The sequence below is a fragment of the Oryza sativa genome, chromosome 9, assembly GCF_034140825.1.
Source record: "Oryza sativa Japonica Group chromosome 9, ASM3414082v1".
Classification (NCBI taxonomy): Eukaryota; Viridiplantae; Streptophyta; class Magnoliopsida; order Poales; family Poaceae; genus Oryza; species Oryza sativa.
Window position 1 is genome coordinate 27,140,001 of NC_089043.1, and position 12,665 is coordinate 27,152,665.

The following is a 12,665-nucleotide window of genomic DNA, read 5'->3' on the forward strand; positions in this document are numbered from 1 at the left end:
AAAGTCAAGGTTATATGGCCCGGCCTTAATTTTTGTCCCCTTCGAAGTTTGCCCCTCATTGTTGTTTGTGGTTGCTACCATGCTGTGATCTGAATTCAAATTGTAAGTTTATAACCGGGCCATCTCAGTTACTACGTGTGATTCGTGTGTTGTCAAGTGGTGATTGGCTACACAGCTCTTGTGGTACAGGCTGCAGATTGGAACGCCTCTGTCGTTTTGTTTGATGAATTTCAAGGCAGACAAATTCCTTCGTTATGTGAGTGTCTACTACTCATGTCCTGGAAAGTTGAAATAGACTTTTGATGATATGACTTGAAGAGCGAAGAATCTGCACTGATCAGAAGGAAATTAAGCAGTACTCGATCGTTTATTTTGGAGAGCACTTACATTACAATATTGCATAAACATTACAGCAGGAATTAAGGCATGATTCGGATTTCAGAAAACATGCCAAAATTAAACATTCATTTCATTTTATTTGCAACCAACAGATCGAAGGTGACGATGGTTTGATGAAAACACACAACAGCCATGAGCTCCAGGTTCAGGTTCGCTCACAACTCACTAGAAGTAAAAGTAGTAGGAGGCTGCGAAGCAAAGCAGCAGGGTGATGGCCCAGCGCGACGGCAGCAAAGCCGCGGCGGCGGAGGAGGAGGACCCCGGCGAGGGCCTCGGCGAAGGCGGCGCCTGGTCTTGCTTGAGCTGGTCGACGGTGGCCTGGTCGGTGTGCATGGACTTGTCGAGGATGGTGTCGTCGATGCCGCTGCCGAAGAGCGCGGCGGGGAGGGAGATGGTGCCGGGGGTGGCGCTGCCGAAGGCGGAGAAGGCGCGGGCGACGACGTCGGTGCCATTGTTGAACTGGAAGTGCACCATGCCCTTGGGGAACACGAACATGTCGCCGGTCTGCAGCGTCTGCGTGTACACGGTGCCGTTGCGGGCGGCGTCGACGAGCCCCACCAGCAGCGGGCCCTGCACGACCACCAGCAGCTCCGACGCCCTGGGGTGGATGTGCGGCGGGTTGACGGTGCCGGCGCCGAAGACGAGGGCGGCGTAGGACACGGACTGGCCAAGCAGCGCCGGGAACTCGGCGTGAGTGGCCTTGGTGACGGTGAGCTTGGCCGGGTCGCCGGAGTTGCCGGTGACGAGGTTCTTGTAGGTGAAGAAGGCGCCGTCGATCCCGGATGGGTCGGTGTCGCTGGGCACGACGAAGTCGGTGAGGATGTCCGGGTCGGCGGCGCCGGCGGAGAGGATCACGGCCAGCAGGAGCAGCACGCCGAGGCTGACGCTGCTGCGGCTACTCATCATCATCGTCGTATCTTAGCTCTGTTAGTTAGTGTGCGATGGATCGATCGAGGTGGAGGCAGCCGCAAATTGATGAACGAGCGAGACGTACGGTGGTATTTATGTGCGTAGAATCGCCGGCTCGGCTTAGGAAAAGCTGTCACCATGCTGCATGGCTTGTCATGTATGTAAACAGCTTCATCGTTGCTCTTCATCAGCTTATTAATTAGCCACAATCAACAAAGTTAAATTTTAATTTTTAATTTTGAAGATAATTTCAATATTTTTTATACTTTATTTTTTCAACATTAACTTTTAAATCACTAGGAACACACATGCATAAAGTTTTTATTTTTTTTATCACAAATAAACGTTAAGGTTTACGCGAAAAGATCAGACTGTAAAGTTGATTCCTTCGTTTCCTAGGTCGTTTCACAAATAAATTAATTACTACATTCATATATGAGAGCATATGCATACGTGCGTGCGTACGTCGTCATTCGGAACAGAGCTAACAGTCCAGACCCCCAGTGTACAAACATTGTTGAAATACTAATTACTGGACCAGTTTGATCAAGCTGCCATGTGTAGTATATTAGCCGGCGCCTTGTGCCGCCATATATTTGCTCGCTTTGGAAACAACTACAACATTTGGTCTTAATTGCTGTCTGATTAGCTTTCCTGCTGTATAGAATATGCATTTGCATTTGTGTACTATACATAAAACAATCGATCGAGTTTCCAAGGCATTTGGGTTTAGTGGTCTTATTAATTCTCTTGTGTGCACTACACCTTAGCCTTTTCCATTAGCATATTGCACCATGCAAGAAGAATGATCATCCATCGGTTTCCAAACGCAAATAATTAAATTATTAGAGGTAATTAAGCAGCTACCAAGTGCATGGCTGTGTATATCCATTGAGATATAGACGCCGGATTTTAATCTATTTTCAAAAAAAAAAAGTGCATGTGCGCAACAACTACTAGGTAGTCATTCTTTTCTTAAAAAAAATCACAAAACAACAAATACTATCACACAACTATATATATATATTTATTTAACATCAAATTAATTTATCATGAAACTATAGATTTAAGATAGAGAATCACAAAAATATATTATATGATGAAGTTATCGTAGAACTAGCGCCAACTTAATCACATCACTACAACGTTAAGAACTCCAACAGGACATCGTTGTTAGGGATTTAAACTATACAATCTGTAGTTTGAGATGAATGTATTTAAATGAAAGTTCGTGGCGACAGTTGAAAGTTTTGTATGATTTATATATGTTGAAAGTCACATGGTTTTAAGTGGAAAGTTTCGTAGGAAAGTGATACTAAAAGAAAAAAGTGTGCGCTAGCTGGTCATGCCTACTTGAAACAAGAATAGAACAATCGCCGACTCAAAAAAGAAAGGGAAAAACAGAAATTCAATTTTGACATATCTCAATCGAATTAAGTTTTCAATGATCACAACTCAAGTCAAAACATACATAAATATATACTAGCACACTCGACTCGAGGTCGAGGATTATTCCCACGTACGGCCACACTACAGCTTGCAGCATTTTCATCTGTCACGCTTTTGCGTTGCACTGCATGTCTGCATTGCTTGGTGTTATTCAACTAGTAACAGCCAACAGGACGACATACGACAATGGCGAGAGAAGGAAGAGTAGCTAATTAGGACTTGTTGGGCGGAGTCAGGTTCGCCTTGAGCTTCAGGATCGTGGGCACGTCGGTCTTGAACGATTTGGCGAGCACGGCGTCGTCGATGCCGGTGCCGAACACTGTGACCGGCACCGGCACGACCCCCGGGGCGGCGCTGCCGAACGCCGAGAGCGCCATGGCCGGCTGGTTCCCGGAGTTGAATTGGAAGTGCACCATCCCCTTGGGGAAGACGAACATGTCGCCGGCGGCCAGGTCCTGGGTGTAGAGCTTGTTGGTCGTGTCGATGAAGCCGACGGAGAGCGCGCCGTCGACGACGAGCAGGAGCTCGGCGGAGCGCGGGTGGGTGTGCGGCGGGTTGACGGTGCTCGGGGGGAAGACGAGCGTGGCGTAGGAGACGCTCTGGCCGTTGAGCGCCGGGAACTCGGCCATGGTGGCCTTGGTCACGGTGAAGCTGTTCGGTTCCGGCGCGCTGCTCGTGTTGAACACCTTGCGGAAGCCGGTGAACGTGAAGAAGTCGCCGGTGATGTTCATGGGGTTGCCGTTCGCCGGGATGACATAGTCGGTGAGGATGTCGGGGTCGCCGGCCATGACTAGGGTCAGTGCTGGGGCCCAAACTGCAAGCAGCAATAGTAGCAAAGAGTAGTAGCTCAACGCCATTGAATCTATTTTAATCGTTCGATCAGCTGCTAAACTGTCAGTAAGTAATGAGTTAAGACGAAGTTTAATTTGACTGATGTGGTCTAGTCTTCAATCTACTTGTGTTATGGAGACAGTGAGCAGTAGGATTTGGCTATTTATGCAGAAGAAGCGTCTGACGATAAGCCGGAGAAATCGAGGTTGAAATTGACATATACTATGCGTAAATTAATCATTCATCTTCCGTTGTTGGACGACCGAAAGATCGGTGCATCAAGATAAAGAAACTAGCCAGCTAGAGGTTCCTGTTAAAACTTATGCCCGTCCAGAACAGAACAGAACAGATTAGATTTCTGGCCTCCGAGAATGAATACGTATCTGATGCCATGCTACTTAGCTTGTTAAATTAGGAAGTCAGATTGTTAACTCCATCAGTTATCTTGGACGTATTCTGCATTCCCCTGGTTGTTTACTATGAATAATAGCAAGGAAGATGCATGATGAGAAACCAAGGGAGAAAGCAAATGTCATCCCAAGGCATCAAAGTCCTACCCACCTACAGCTGCACTGCAAGAATATCTCATTGCCAATTCACTACTGCTTCGTCAGGAATGACATATCTTCCATTGATAACTCAGCTCAGCTGTGCGGTCCAGTTGCCTTTCTAGTTCAACTGAATTATCAAACAATGCAGGTCTATTAACTCTTACACACCAAGACTTGTTGTTTTTTGCGTGCTTGTCCTCAGTGTTTTGATTTGAAGTTGTTTGTGTCTGTACTGCCTTCTGGTAGGCTTCTGTGCTCCTCCTTAATATATCCAGTAGTGCTCCTCCCGTCGGTTTCAAAAGAAGATTTGAAGTTGTTTGTCATAATGGTAAATACATGGACCAATTGGCAGTGAGGATGGTGGAAGTTTCCCTTTTTAGCTACTGTTTGGCAGTGAGGATGGTGGAAGTTTCCCTTTTTAGCTACTGTAGTAGAGTGGAAATTCAAAGCATGTGAGATGAACAGGTAAAATGCAATCAGTGAACTGTAGAAACCACAAACGGGAAAAGGCATGCTACAACTGAGACAAACAATGGATAAGCTTTGATAATGGAAATGGACGTCGTTGGTAGGTACACTCGGTGTTGAGCATTGTTCAGACAGATGTAACAATGCAATGATGTATATTACTAGTATAAATTAACTTTGTTTGATACTATAAGAGAATTCAACTTGAGAGCCCACTGTAATTTAACAGAACTGCTCTGAATATGGGTTGCTAGAATGGTGCTCTTGACTCTTGAGGGCTTATATGTTAGGATTCAGGAGAAACATAACAGATGTTAAATTCTTAGTTTTAGTTGGTGATGCATATTGCAGTTGTTTATATTGAGATCCATGTTATCCATCTGACCATCATCAATATTTCTGTCTTGTGGATATATGCAGACTGGCATATAAGAGGGTGACTGTCTGACTGAGTATATATGTGGATATATGCAGATTTAGCATATAAGAAGGTGAGTAAGATTGCAACACAAATTTACTATTGCCAGTAACAGGTAGTAAGTGGAAACACACAGTATTAAGAGATGTATCATTATTGTGGAAAGCCGTTACAGCAGAGAAACTCTCAACACTTACAACTGAACTGGTCTATATATATTCCCACAACGCCTTAATTAATACTGATAGATACATGGTTCAAAGCTCTTCAGACAAGACAATACAACCACAATTCAGAATTATTCACCACACAAATCATAATTTACCTTCTTCAGTAGTTGGTAGCCTGGAAGGTCTCTTATTTCAAGCAGCAGCAGCAGCAGGATGAAAAACAAGAATAATTAACACCAACGGGGAGGGCTTAGGCTTTCTTGGGAGGAGTTAGGCCTGCCTTGAGCTTCTGGATCGTAGGCACGTCGGTCTTGAACGACTTGGCGAGCACGGCGTCGTCGATGTTTGTGCCGAACACGGTGACCGGCACCGACACGAGCCCCGCGGCGGCGCTTCCGAACGCCGAGAGCGCCATGGCCGGCTGGTTCCCGGAGTTGAACTGGAAGTGCACCATCCCCTTGGGGAAGACGAACATGTCGCCGGCGGCAAGGTCCTGGGTGTAGAGCTTGTTGGTCGTGTCGACGAAGCCGACGGAGAGCGCGCCGTCGACGAGGAGCAGGAGCTCGGCAGAGCGCGGGTGGGTGTGCGGCGGGTTGAGGGTGGCCGGGGGATACATGAGGACGGCGTAGGAGACGCTCTGGCCGTTGAGCGCCGGGAACTCGGCCATGGTGGCCTTGGTCACCGTGAAGTTGGCGTTGGGCATCGGCATGCTCATGTTCATGCTCAGCGGGTTGCGGAAGCCGGTGAACGTGAAGAAGTCGCCGGTGATGTTCTCGGCGTTGCTGCCGGCCGGGATGACGTAGTCCGTCAGGATGTCTGGGTCGCCGGCCATGACCAGCGCCACTGGAGCTGACACTACTGCAAGCACCACCAGGAGCAAGATGGAGGATGCCATTATTGTATCAGGTCAGATGGCCTGAATCTTGATTAAGCTTTGGAGGCTAAATGATCTTGCTAATAAGCAGCTTGGGTTGTGCACTTGTGCTTGTGCCATGGAGATGATGAGCAACCCAATTTATAAGAAGCTTTTCTCTTGGCCAGGAGGAATTGGAGGAACCAATGCTGCCGTCTGTCTTTTGTGCGATCGAAATGGCAACACTCAAGGCTTTTGACAGCTTGCTCCTTGGATGCATCTAGCATCAAAATTGCATATCCTGCATTCAATTATTTTCAGAATGGAGCTGGCATAATACAATCTGACTTGGAAGTTAAGGATCATGCATGTGCCAGGCATCGCAAAGCCTTCACTTGAGTAAATACTGGATGTTTAATAAAAATATCTCACAAGTAGAGTTTAGCGTCGAACTAGTCTAATCTATTTGTACCACAGTTTACAAAATGGCAACATCAAGTCTAAAAATGGAGACAAAGAATGCAATATCGAATCGACTTCACATCTACCTTGTCAGCCCCCTTGAAACCAGGTTCCTGATGCTTTGCAAGACGATTTTCGTGTGCAACATCTCGCGATAAACAGCACACAACAAGCTAAAAGCTATTAATAGCTTCATCGCCAAACAAATGGCTTCTAAACTGATAACAGTACTAGCGAAAACTAGTAATACGCTATCATGCTCCACCAAATCAAGACGTAAAATGACATGTTTACTAGCTTCTGATGATCCAGGGCAGGCACAACTCAGCTGACTTTGGAAGAGGCTTAACACGGCCGAGCCCACTGAGATCACAATGCGTCTGAGTTGACGCAGAAATAATTCTTGGCATAATGGAACCGAAAACACCAGACAAACTGACACAGCAGTAGCACCGTATAAGGTGCAATTTAATTGGGCAATAATCAAGATAGATACCGAGATAACATCACCTTAACAATGTGCCAAAAATCTCAAAACATTCAACATTACTGGGGCAAATGAACACCCACATATGTATCACTGAATAAACTTAACAGAACGGCAACATCAGGTCTATAAGACTAGAAAATGGATAAGACAACATCATGTGTTCGTTGCCCTGGTGTAAATCTGTTGGCTGCAATGAACCGACACCATCCTGATAAGCCCCCTATCCATCAGATCCTTCATAGCCCTCCTAGCCAGGGACCCATTAATCTGCAGGTAAATATATAAAATCTTGTTACCCATACTGAGCAAGATGATTAAAATTACCTAGCTGTACAACATCTAGGTATAAATTACACAGAAGGCTAAAACAACAATGATGACGTTAAGAGTTACATTGCCAAAAGAGAATATGCTATATGTTGCACATGCAAGGGGAAAAGAGCAAGATCAAACTTGCCATACTAATAACAGTAGTTTCAGGTACTAATAAAAATTCACAAATCAACTATATAGTTTGGCGCATGGAAACCAAACAAACATGCACAGAGGCCTAACAAATCATTACTCCTTTGCTCATTGGCATCACTCAACCACACAAAAATGCCAACCATGACACCGAATACCCCAAACAGTGGTGATTCTGCATTTAACTCATGGATGGAATATCAATATCATAACCCACAAATTTAGCACAGGAGCCTAAAATTAACCACAAGGTCCTTATCTTCCTGAATTCTATCAAGTGGGCTAGGCTACATGACTGTGAAAATATAGTGAAAATCTGAATTGGCGCGCATAAACAAAGAAGAAATTGAGAATGTGAGCTAGGCAACCAGCATGGCACAGTATTGTTGGTGGTAATCTAAATTTATCAATGAATTACCCTGAGGCGCTCGGAGAGGACGGAGGGGGTGATCTGCTTGTACTTGGGCACCTCGGAGAGCAGCTTGTCGTAGGTGGCCTGGTCGAACAGCACCGAGTTGTTCACCTTCTCCTTTTGCTTTCCCTTGCTCCACTTCTGCAAACCAAACGGAGGCAAATCCATGACCATGAGAAAACCGAACAAGCCAGATCCGAATAAAACCGAACAGGAGGAGGAATGGAGATGACCTTCTTCTTCTGCTTGCCACCGCCGGACTTGGCGGGCTTGGACGACGGCGGCGGGGCCTTGTCCTTCTTCGGGGCCTGAGACAGCAAGCAAGCGAGAGGGTCAGCACGCAGCCGGCGATCGAGCAAAAATGGTGGGAGAGACAAACGAGGCGTACCATTTCGACGACGCGATGCGGCGGCGGAAGAAGGCGCAGGCGAAGGCAAGGATGGCGGCGACGAGGAGGAGCAGGCTGAGGCTGCAGGTATATGACTTGGGAGGTGGGGAGGCTAGGGTTTCAGCGCTCCGATGCGTTTCTGGCCGTCGGATTTGATCTGATCCGGAGTATTATTCATCCAAGTCCCACACAAACCTCTAATACTCGTTAACCATCCCTGAGGGGAGGACTACGTAGAATGTTTTCAAATAAGCATATTTGAAAGGGCCAAATTACAAAGTAGCACAGGGAGTCATAGCAGCGGTGGAATAGAATCGAGTCATCATCATCATCAGTGGGGGAGTTGGGAGAGAGAGACAGTTTCACGGAGCCAACGAAGCGAAGATCCTCTCGTCTCGTGTTCTAGGGTTTCTCGCGGCGATGGAGGCGGCGGCTAGGGCTCCATCCAGGGCGGCGGCGAGGTTCGTGCAGCGCAGGCTCTTTTCCTCCGGCGGCAAGGTGCTCGGCGAGGAGGAGAAGGCCGCCGAGAACGTCTACATCAAGGTATCTTCCTTCCATCTCTCTCCCTCTCGGGTGCGGGCGCGCGATTCCTGTCTGAGATGCGTATGCGCTGTGATCTGTGGGCTCGGGTTGAGCGGTGTGTGGATTTCACCTAGTTCCGCAAATCTGGGACTTGAGAGAGAGAGAGTCGCGACGCGGTCTCTCTTTCTTTCCTGTACGAGTCCCCCTGCCCGCACCGCACTCAGCTCTGGGATCCCCAAATATTTTCGGCCTGCATTGTTGCAGTGCACGCCTAGGAATATATTATACGTCTGCCTGTTTACTGATCTGGAATACAGTTGAGTTGGCTGTCGTCCTGCCTGCGTCCCTCATCCATTAGCACAGCAATTTATGACTGATATATGTTCACCCTGTGCCTTGCTTCACATATGCTATTGCGGTTGCAATGTTGCATCAAAATTCTTTCCTGTTAGATTATTCTTGCATTTTTTTTGGCCTAATTGAGACAGATTCTTGCTTGCTACTTGAACATACCCTGTTTGATTTACATTATTGAGTAGATTGTTGCCACCGATTATCTACTTGATTATAGGGACAAATTAAATATTTTGAGAAATGAACTTAACAAATAGCTTAAAACAATTGGTTTAAGGTCAGTTTTATGTGGGTTTTTTTTTTCTTCATGAGAAGCAGAGCAGGGTTGTTCTCCTGGTTTTATAAAAAAGATCGTTCAAATATTACTCATTCAACATTTTGTACAATAGTCAAGCTGTTCTTGTTTTAATTATCTATATCTGTGATCTTCTATGCCGGTTGCTCAATTATACTCTTTTGAAGCACTGCAGTAGCTGGCCTGATGTTATTCTAGTGATCCTCACAAACGTACTGCTGGCACTGATTTGTTTTCTCCATTATGTATTTGTACTACTGCTGTTTCAATTGGATCGTTGCTGGCATCCCATATTTTGCTTGGCTTTCTGTGGAAGTGTGAATACAGTCTTATCTCAGGACTGACTGTTGATGCTTATGCTTTGTGATATTAGTTTCTTCTTTTTAAGGCATGGCCTTTTTTTAGTTCCTTTTGTTCTTTGATTGCCTTTAAGGACCGCAAATGTATATCTAAAAGTACATTTGATGCTCGGAATTTTGTAACTCTGCAGACAGATGTAGATGTTCTTTTAGAATCAATCATTGTTTCTTTCAAATAGAAACCTTTTCCGAAATTACCCGCTTTCTTAATCGTTGCGAACTTCTGTTTTAGAATGTATCTTGACGCTATGCTAACAACATGCATGGTGACTTACTGCAGAAAATGGAACACGAGAAGCTGGAGAAGTTGGCCCACAAGGTATGCAAACATATTGCCTCTCTTAAAACTTGATTGGGCAGTGCCTTTAATGGCTCACTCTCATAAGTCCTCTCAGCTTTTTTTTTTTGTCATGCACAAGAGATTATGCATTCTTTTATATGTTGTCATACATTTATAAAATTTGTTTTCGTTGGATATTCATGTTTTGAACTTAATACAAGCTAGTATCTGCTTTGAGTGGGCGAGGGAAATGAAACTGTTCTAGTTCTTGCGCTTACAATAGATGTGAGCTACTTTCAGGGCCCCAACCCAGGAGAGCAAGCTTCAACCGCAGGTGCTGCGGCTAACGCTGTGAAGACTGGAAGCGGCTCAACGGAGTCAAGATCTGCTGGTGTGTCAACTGACAAAAACAGGAACTATGCTGTCCTGGCAGGCACTGTTGCTGCTTTGAGTGGCCTGGGGTGGTATCTCTTGTCAAAGCCTAAGAAGTCTGAAGATATAGTGGACTGAAGGTGGTTAATGAGATCCTAGACGGTCTGTCATTGAGTTTCACCCTGTTTTACTTGTTTAGAAATAAATGCTGAACACACTGCACTGAGTTTCCTATAGCATCACTAAAACTTTCAAGTATGCACCCGAGATATGTTCTCAGTTCTTCATGCCCTGTTTTGACTGTTGGCACTGTTCTCTGATGCTGCATCCTTTTGATTGAAGAGGAATTCGGATACAAGATAGTACATGAAATCCCGTTGTTTCTAGTCCTTGTTTGAACCAAGTGTTGTTTTAAATTTCAGCAAGTGATGGTTTTATTTCTTTTTCTTGTTTTACTGAATGATCATTGAGTCGTTTGCGCCTCAAAATTACTCGTGTTTATCGGATTGACAGTGATATGGTGCGTGGACCAGGTTTTTGTACCAAATTAGATGGCTGTGACTACTCGTGCAGACAGCGACTCGGTAGTCGTTTCAGATATGCTGCCTAGTAGGACTTTACAAAGCTATGGTTCGTGTTACTAGTAAATGGAAGGCATGAAGAGCATGTTTATGGCCATCATCAGGCGTTGAAGGAGCTAGTATTGTGTCAAACAAATCATCGTTTAGATCATCTACGAGCGGTGGATGCAATATGCAAGTATATTTTGGCCACGCATCTCTATATTGCACAAATCCCACAGCAGCAGAAGTAGCTCTGTGGTATTGTTTCATAAGGGCCACAATTAAAACCGCTACCATATGAAAATTATCAAACCGCTATCGATGAGATAATAATAACCGCAAATAGTGAGCTTAACTGCAGTTCAAACTAATTACTCCATCTAGATAAGCTAGGATCGATGGCCGCATGAGCGCCGTGGAGCCGGTGCTCCAGGCAGGGAAAAGACTTGAGTTTTAGCGGGCGGTTGAGGTGATCGATCACGAGGAGTCAAGGCCAGCGATCGATCCCGATCACCTCCGGCTGGTGACATTGCCTGCCTGCCTCGTGGGCTCGTGGGCGCATGGCCCCGGCCCAAACGAAACAAATTAAAGCGGCCCAGCCCTTTTTTACAGCAGGTACAATAGCAGATTATAAGCCAGCTGCAAATATATTTTAACGAGATAAATAAGGAAAGAGAACAGTAGCGGGCTACAGATTTATAGGCAGCTATAGCACGAACTCCAAGACACAGTGTGTGTATGATAGGTGGGACCATGTATTAATAGTGTAGTATGAAACTTCTGTATGAATGAGCTATTAGATTGGCTAAAAATGAATTGGAGCTAGTAGTTGGCTATACTATTAAACTTGCTCTTACTAATACTAATTATTTTATTATTTGATCGATCGAGTACGCTTTTAAAAAACAAAACTTACTCCAATCTAGTCATTGCTAGGACGTGATTCCTGCATATGCTGCCTTCATCCCACACAGTTGAATTCTTTAGAGGTGACCGGCAACCATGTACTATACCCCTATAGGTAGATAATCAAATTATTAGTAAATATAGTTCGTCCTTAATTACATGCATGTGGTCGTCTGAATCTGCCAGTACCGACGAATCGACGACACTGACGGCCTTTCCTGCCTTTGTTTCTGCAGTTTCCACTCTCTGACTTTAATATTTACCACACGTTTGCAACTAGTAGCAACGCGAGGCGGCTTCCTTAATTTTCATTTCTTTTTCTTAACCACTTAATTACTGATTTCTCTCTCTCTCTTCTTTTGCAGGGAACTTAATTACTGACTTCATGCATATGCTCTCGAACTAACAGGGAAAAAAAAGCAATAAGTGTTGCTCAACACAAAACATATAAACTACCAAAATATGCTCAATGTTAGATGTAATTAAACTAAATAAGTGCTATAAGTGTTGCTATATTATTCTATAAAATTGGTCAAACTTTAATACGAAACGGATGGAACAATGCTCTTTTTAAACGGAGGGGTAGAAGTTAAATAACAATTAATATTATTATTTTTATGTAATATCAATGGACTAAGTAATAAGTGTAGTGTATGTGTAGCAGATAAACAATGAAGGAACACACAGAAGAAAAGGAAAAAAGAAAAGCACAGGCAGATAAGATGGAGGAGGCGAGGAGAGTTGCGTAG

General features: G+C 44.9%; 6 protein-coding genes across 6 annotated transcripts in view; 2 read left to right on the forward strand and 4 right to left on the reverse strand.

Moving 5' to 3' along the window:
* Window positions 1-114, forward strand: part of LOC4347896 (ubiquitin-60S ribosomal protein L40-2-like) — a 2,217-nt gene extending 2,103 nt beyond the window's left edge. The window contains exon 4 of the mRNA NM_001422949.1: window positions 1-114. This exon is cut by the window's left edge and continues 204 nt beyond it. The gene's annotated coding sequence lies outside the window, so the exon portion shown is untranslated.
* Window positions 115-344: 230 nt separating this feature from the next.
* LOC4347897 (germin-like protein 9-1) lies at window positions 345-1,370 on the reverse strand. Its single transcript, NM_001422950.1, has one exon. The coding sequence runs from the start codon at window positions 1,306-1,308 to the stop codon at window positions 565-567; it is 744 nt and encodes a 247-aa protein (NP_001409879.1). The 5' UTR covers window positions 1,309-1,370; the 3' UTR covers window positions 345-564.
* Window positions 1,371-2,747: 1,377 nt separating this feature from the next.
* LOC107277596 (putative germin-like protein 9-2) lies at window positions 2,748-3,703 on the reverse strand. Its single transcript, XM_015756763.3, has one exon. It carries the CDS (start codon window positions 3,612-3,614, stop codon window positions 2,970-2,972), a length of 645 nt encoding a protein of 214 aa, XP_015612249.1. The 5' UTR covers window positions 3,615-3,703; the 3' UTR covers window positions 2,748-2,969.
* Window positions 3,704-5,149: 1,446 nt separating this feature from the next.
* LOC4347898 (germin-like protein 9-3) lies at window positions 5,150-6,184 on the reverse strand. Its single transcript, NM_001422953.1, has one exon. The coding sequence runs from the start codon at window positions 6,088-6,090 to the stop codon at window positions 5,446-5,448; it is 645 nt and encodes a 214-aa protein (NP_001409882.1). The 5' UTR covers window positions 6,091-6,184; the 3' UTR covers window positions 5,150-5,445.
* Window positions 6,185-6,946: 762 nt separating this feature from the next.
* Window positions 6,947-8,358, reverse strand: LOC4347899 (40S ribosomal protein S25-2). The gene is made up of 4 exons (NM_001422952.1): window positions 8,266-8,358; window positions 8,111-8,185; window positions 7,884-8,018; window positions 6,947-7,267 (listed from the first exon to the last, which is right to left on the reverse strand). Exons 1-4 carry the CDS (start codon window positions 8,266-8,268, stop codon window positions 7,154-7,156), a joined length of 327 nt encoding a protein of 108 aa, NP_001409881.1. The 5' UTR covers window positions 8,269-8,358; the 3' UTR covers window positions 6,947-7,153.
* A 239-nt stretch (window positions 8,359-8,597) lies between these two features.
* Window positions 8,598-10,889, forward strand: LOC4347900 (uncharacterized protein At2g27730, mitochondrial). Its single transcript, NM_001422951.1, has 3 exons — window positions 8,598-8,808; window positions 10,076-10,114; window positions 10,376-10,889. The coding sequence occupies exons 1-3, from the start codon at window positions 8,686-8,688 to the stop codon at window positions 10,583-10,585; spliced, it is 372 nt and encodes a 123-aa protein (NP_001409880.1). The 5' UTR covers window positions 8,598-8,685; the 3' UTR covers window positions 10,586-10,889.
* The last annotated feature ends 1,776 nt before the right edge of the window (window positions 10,890-12,665 follow it).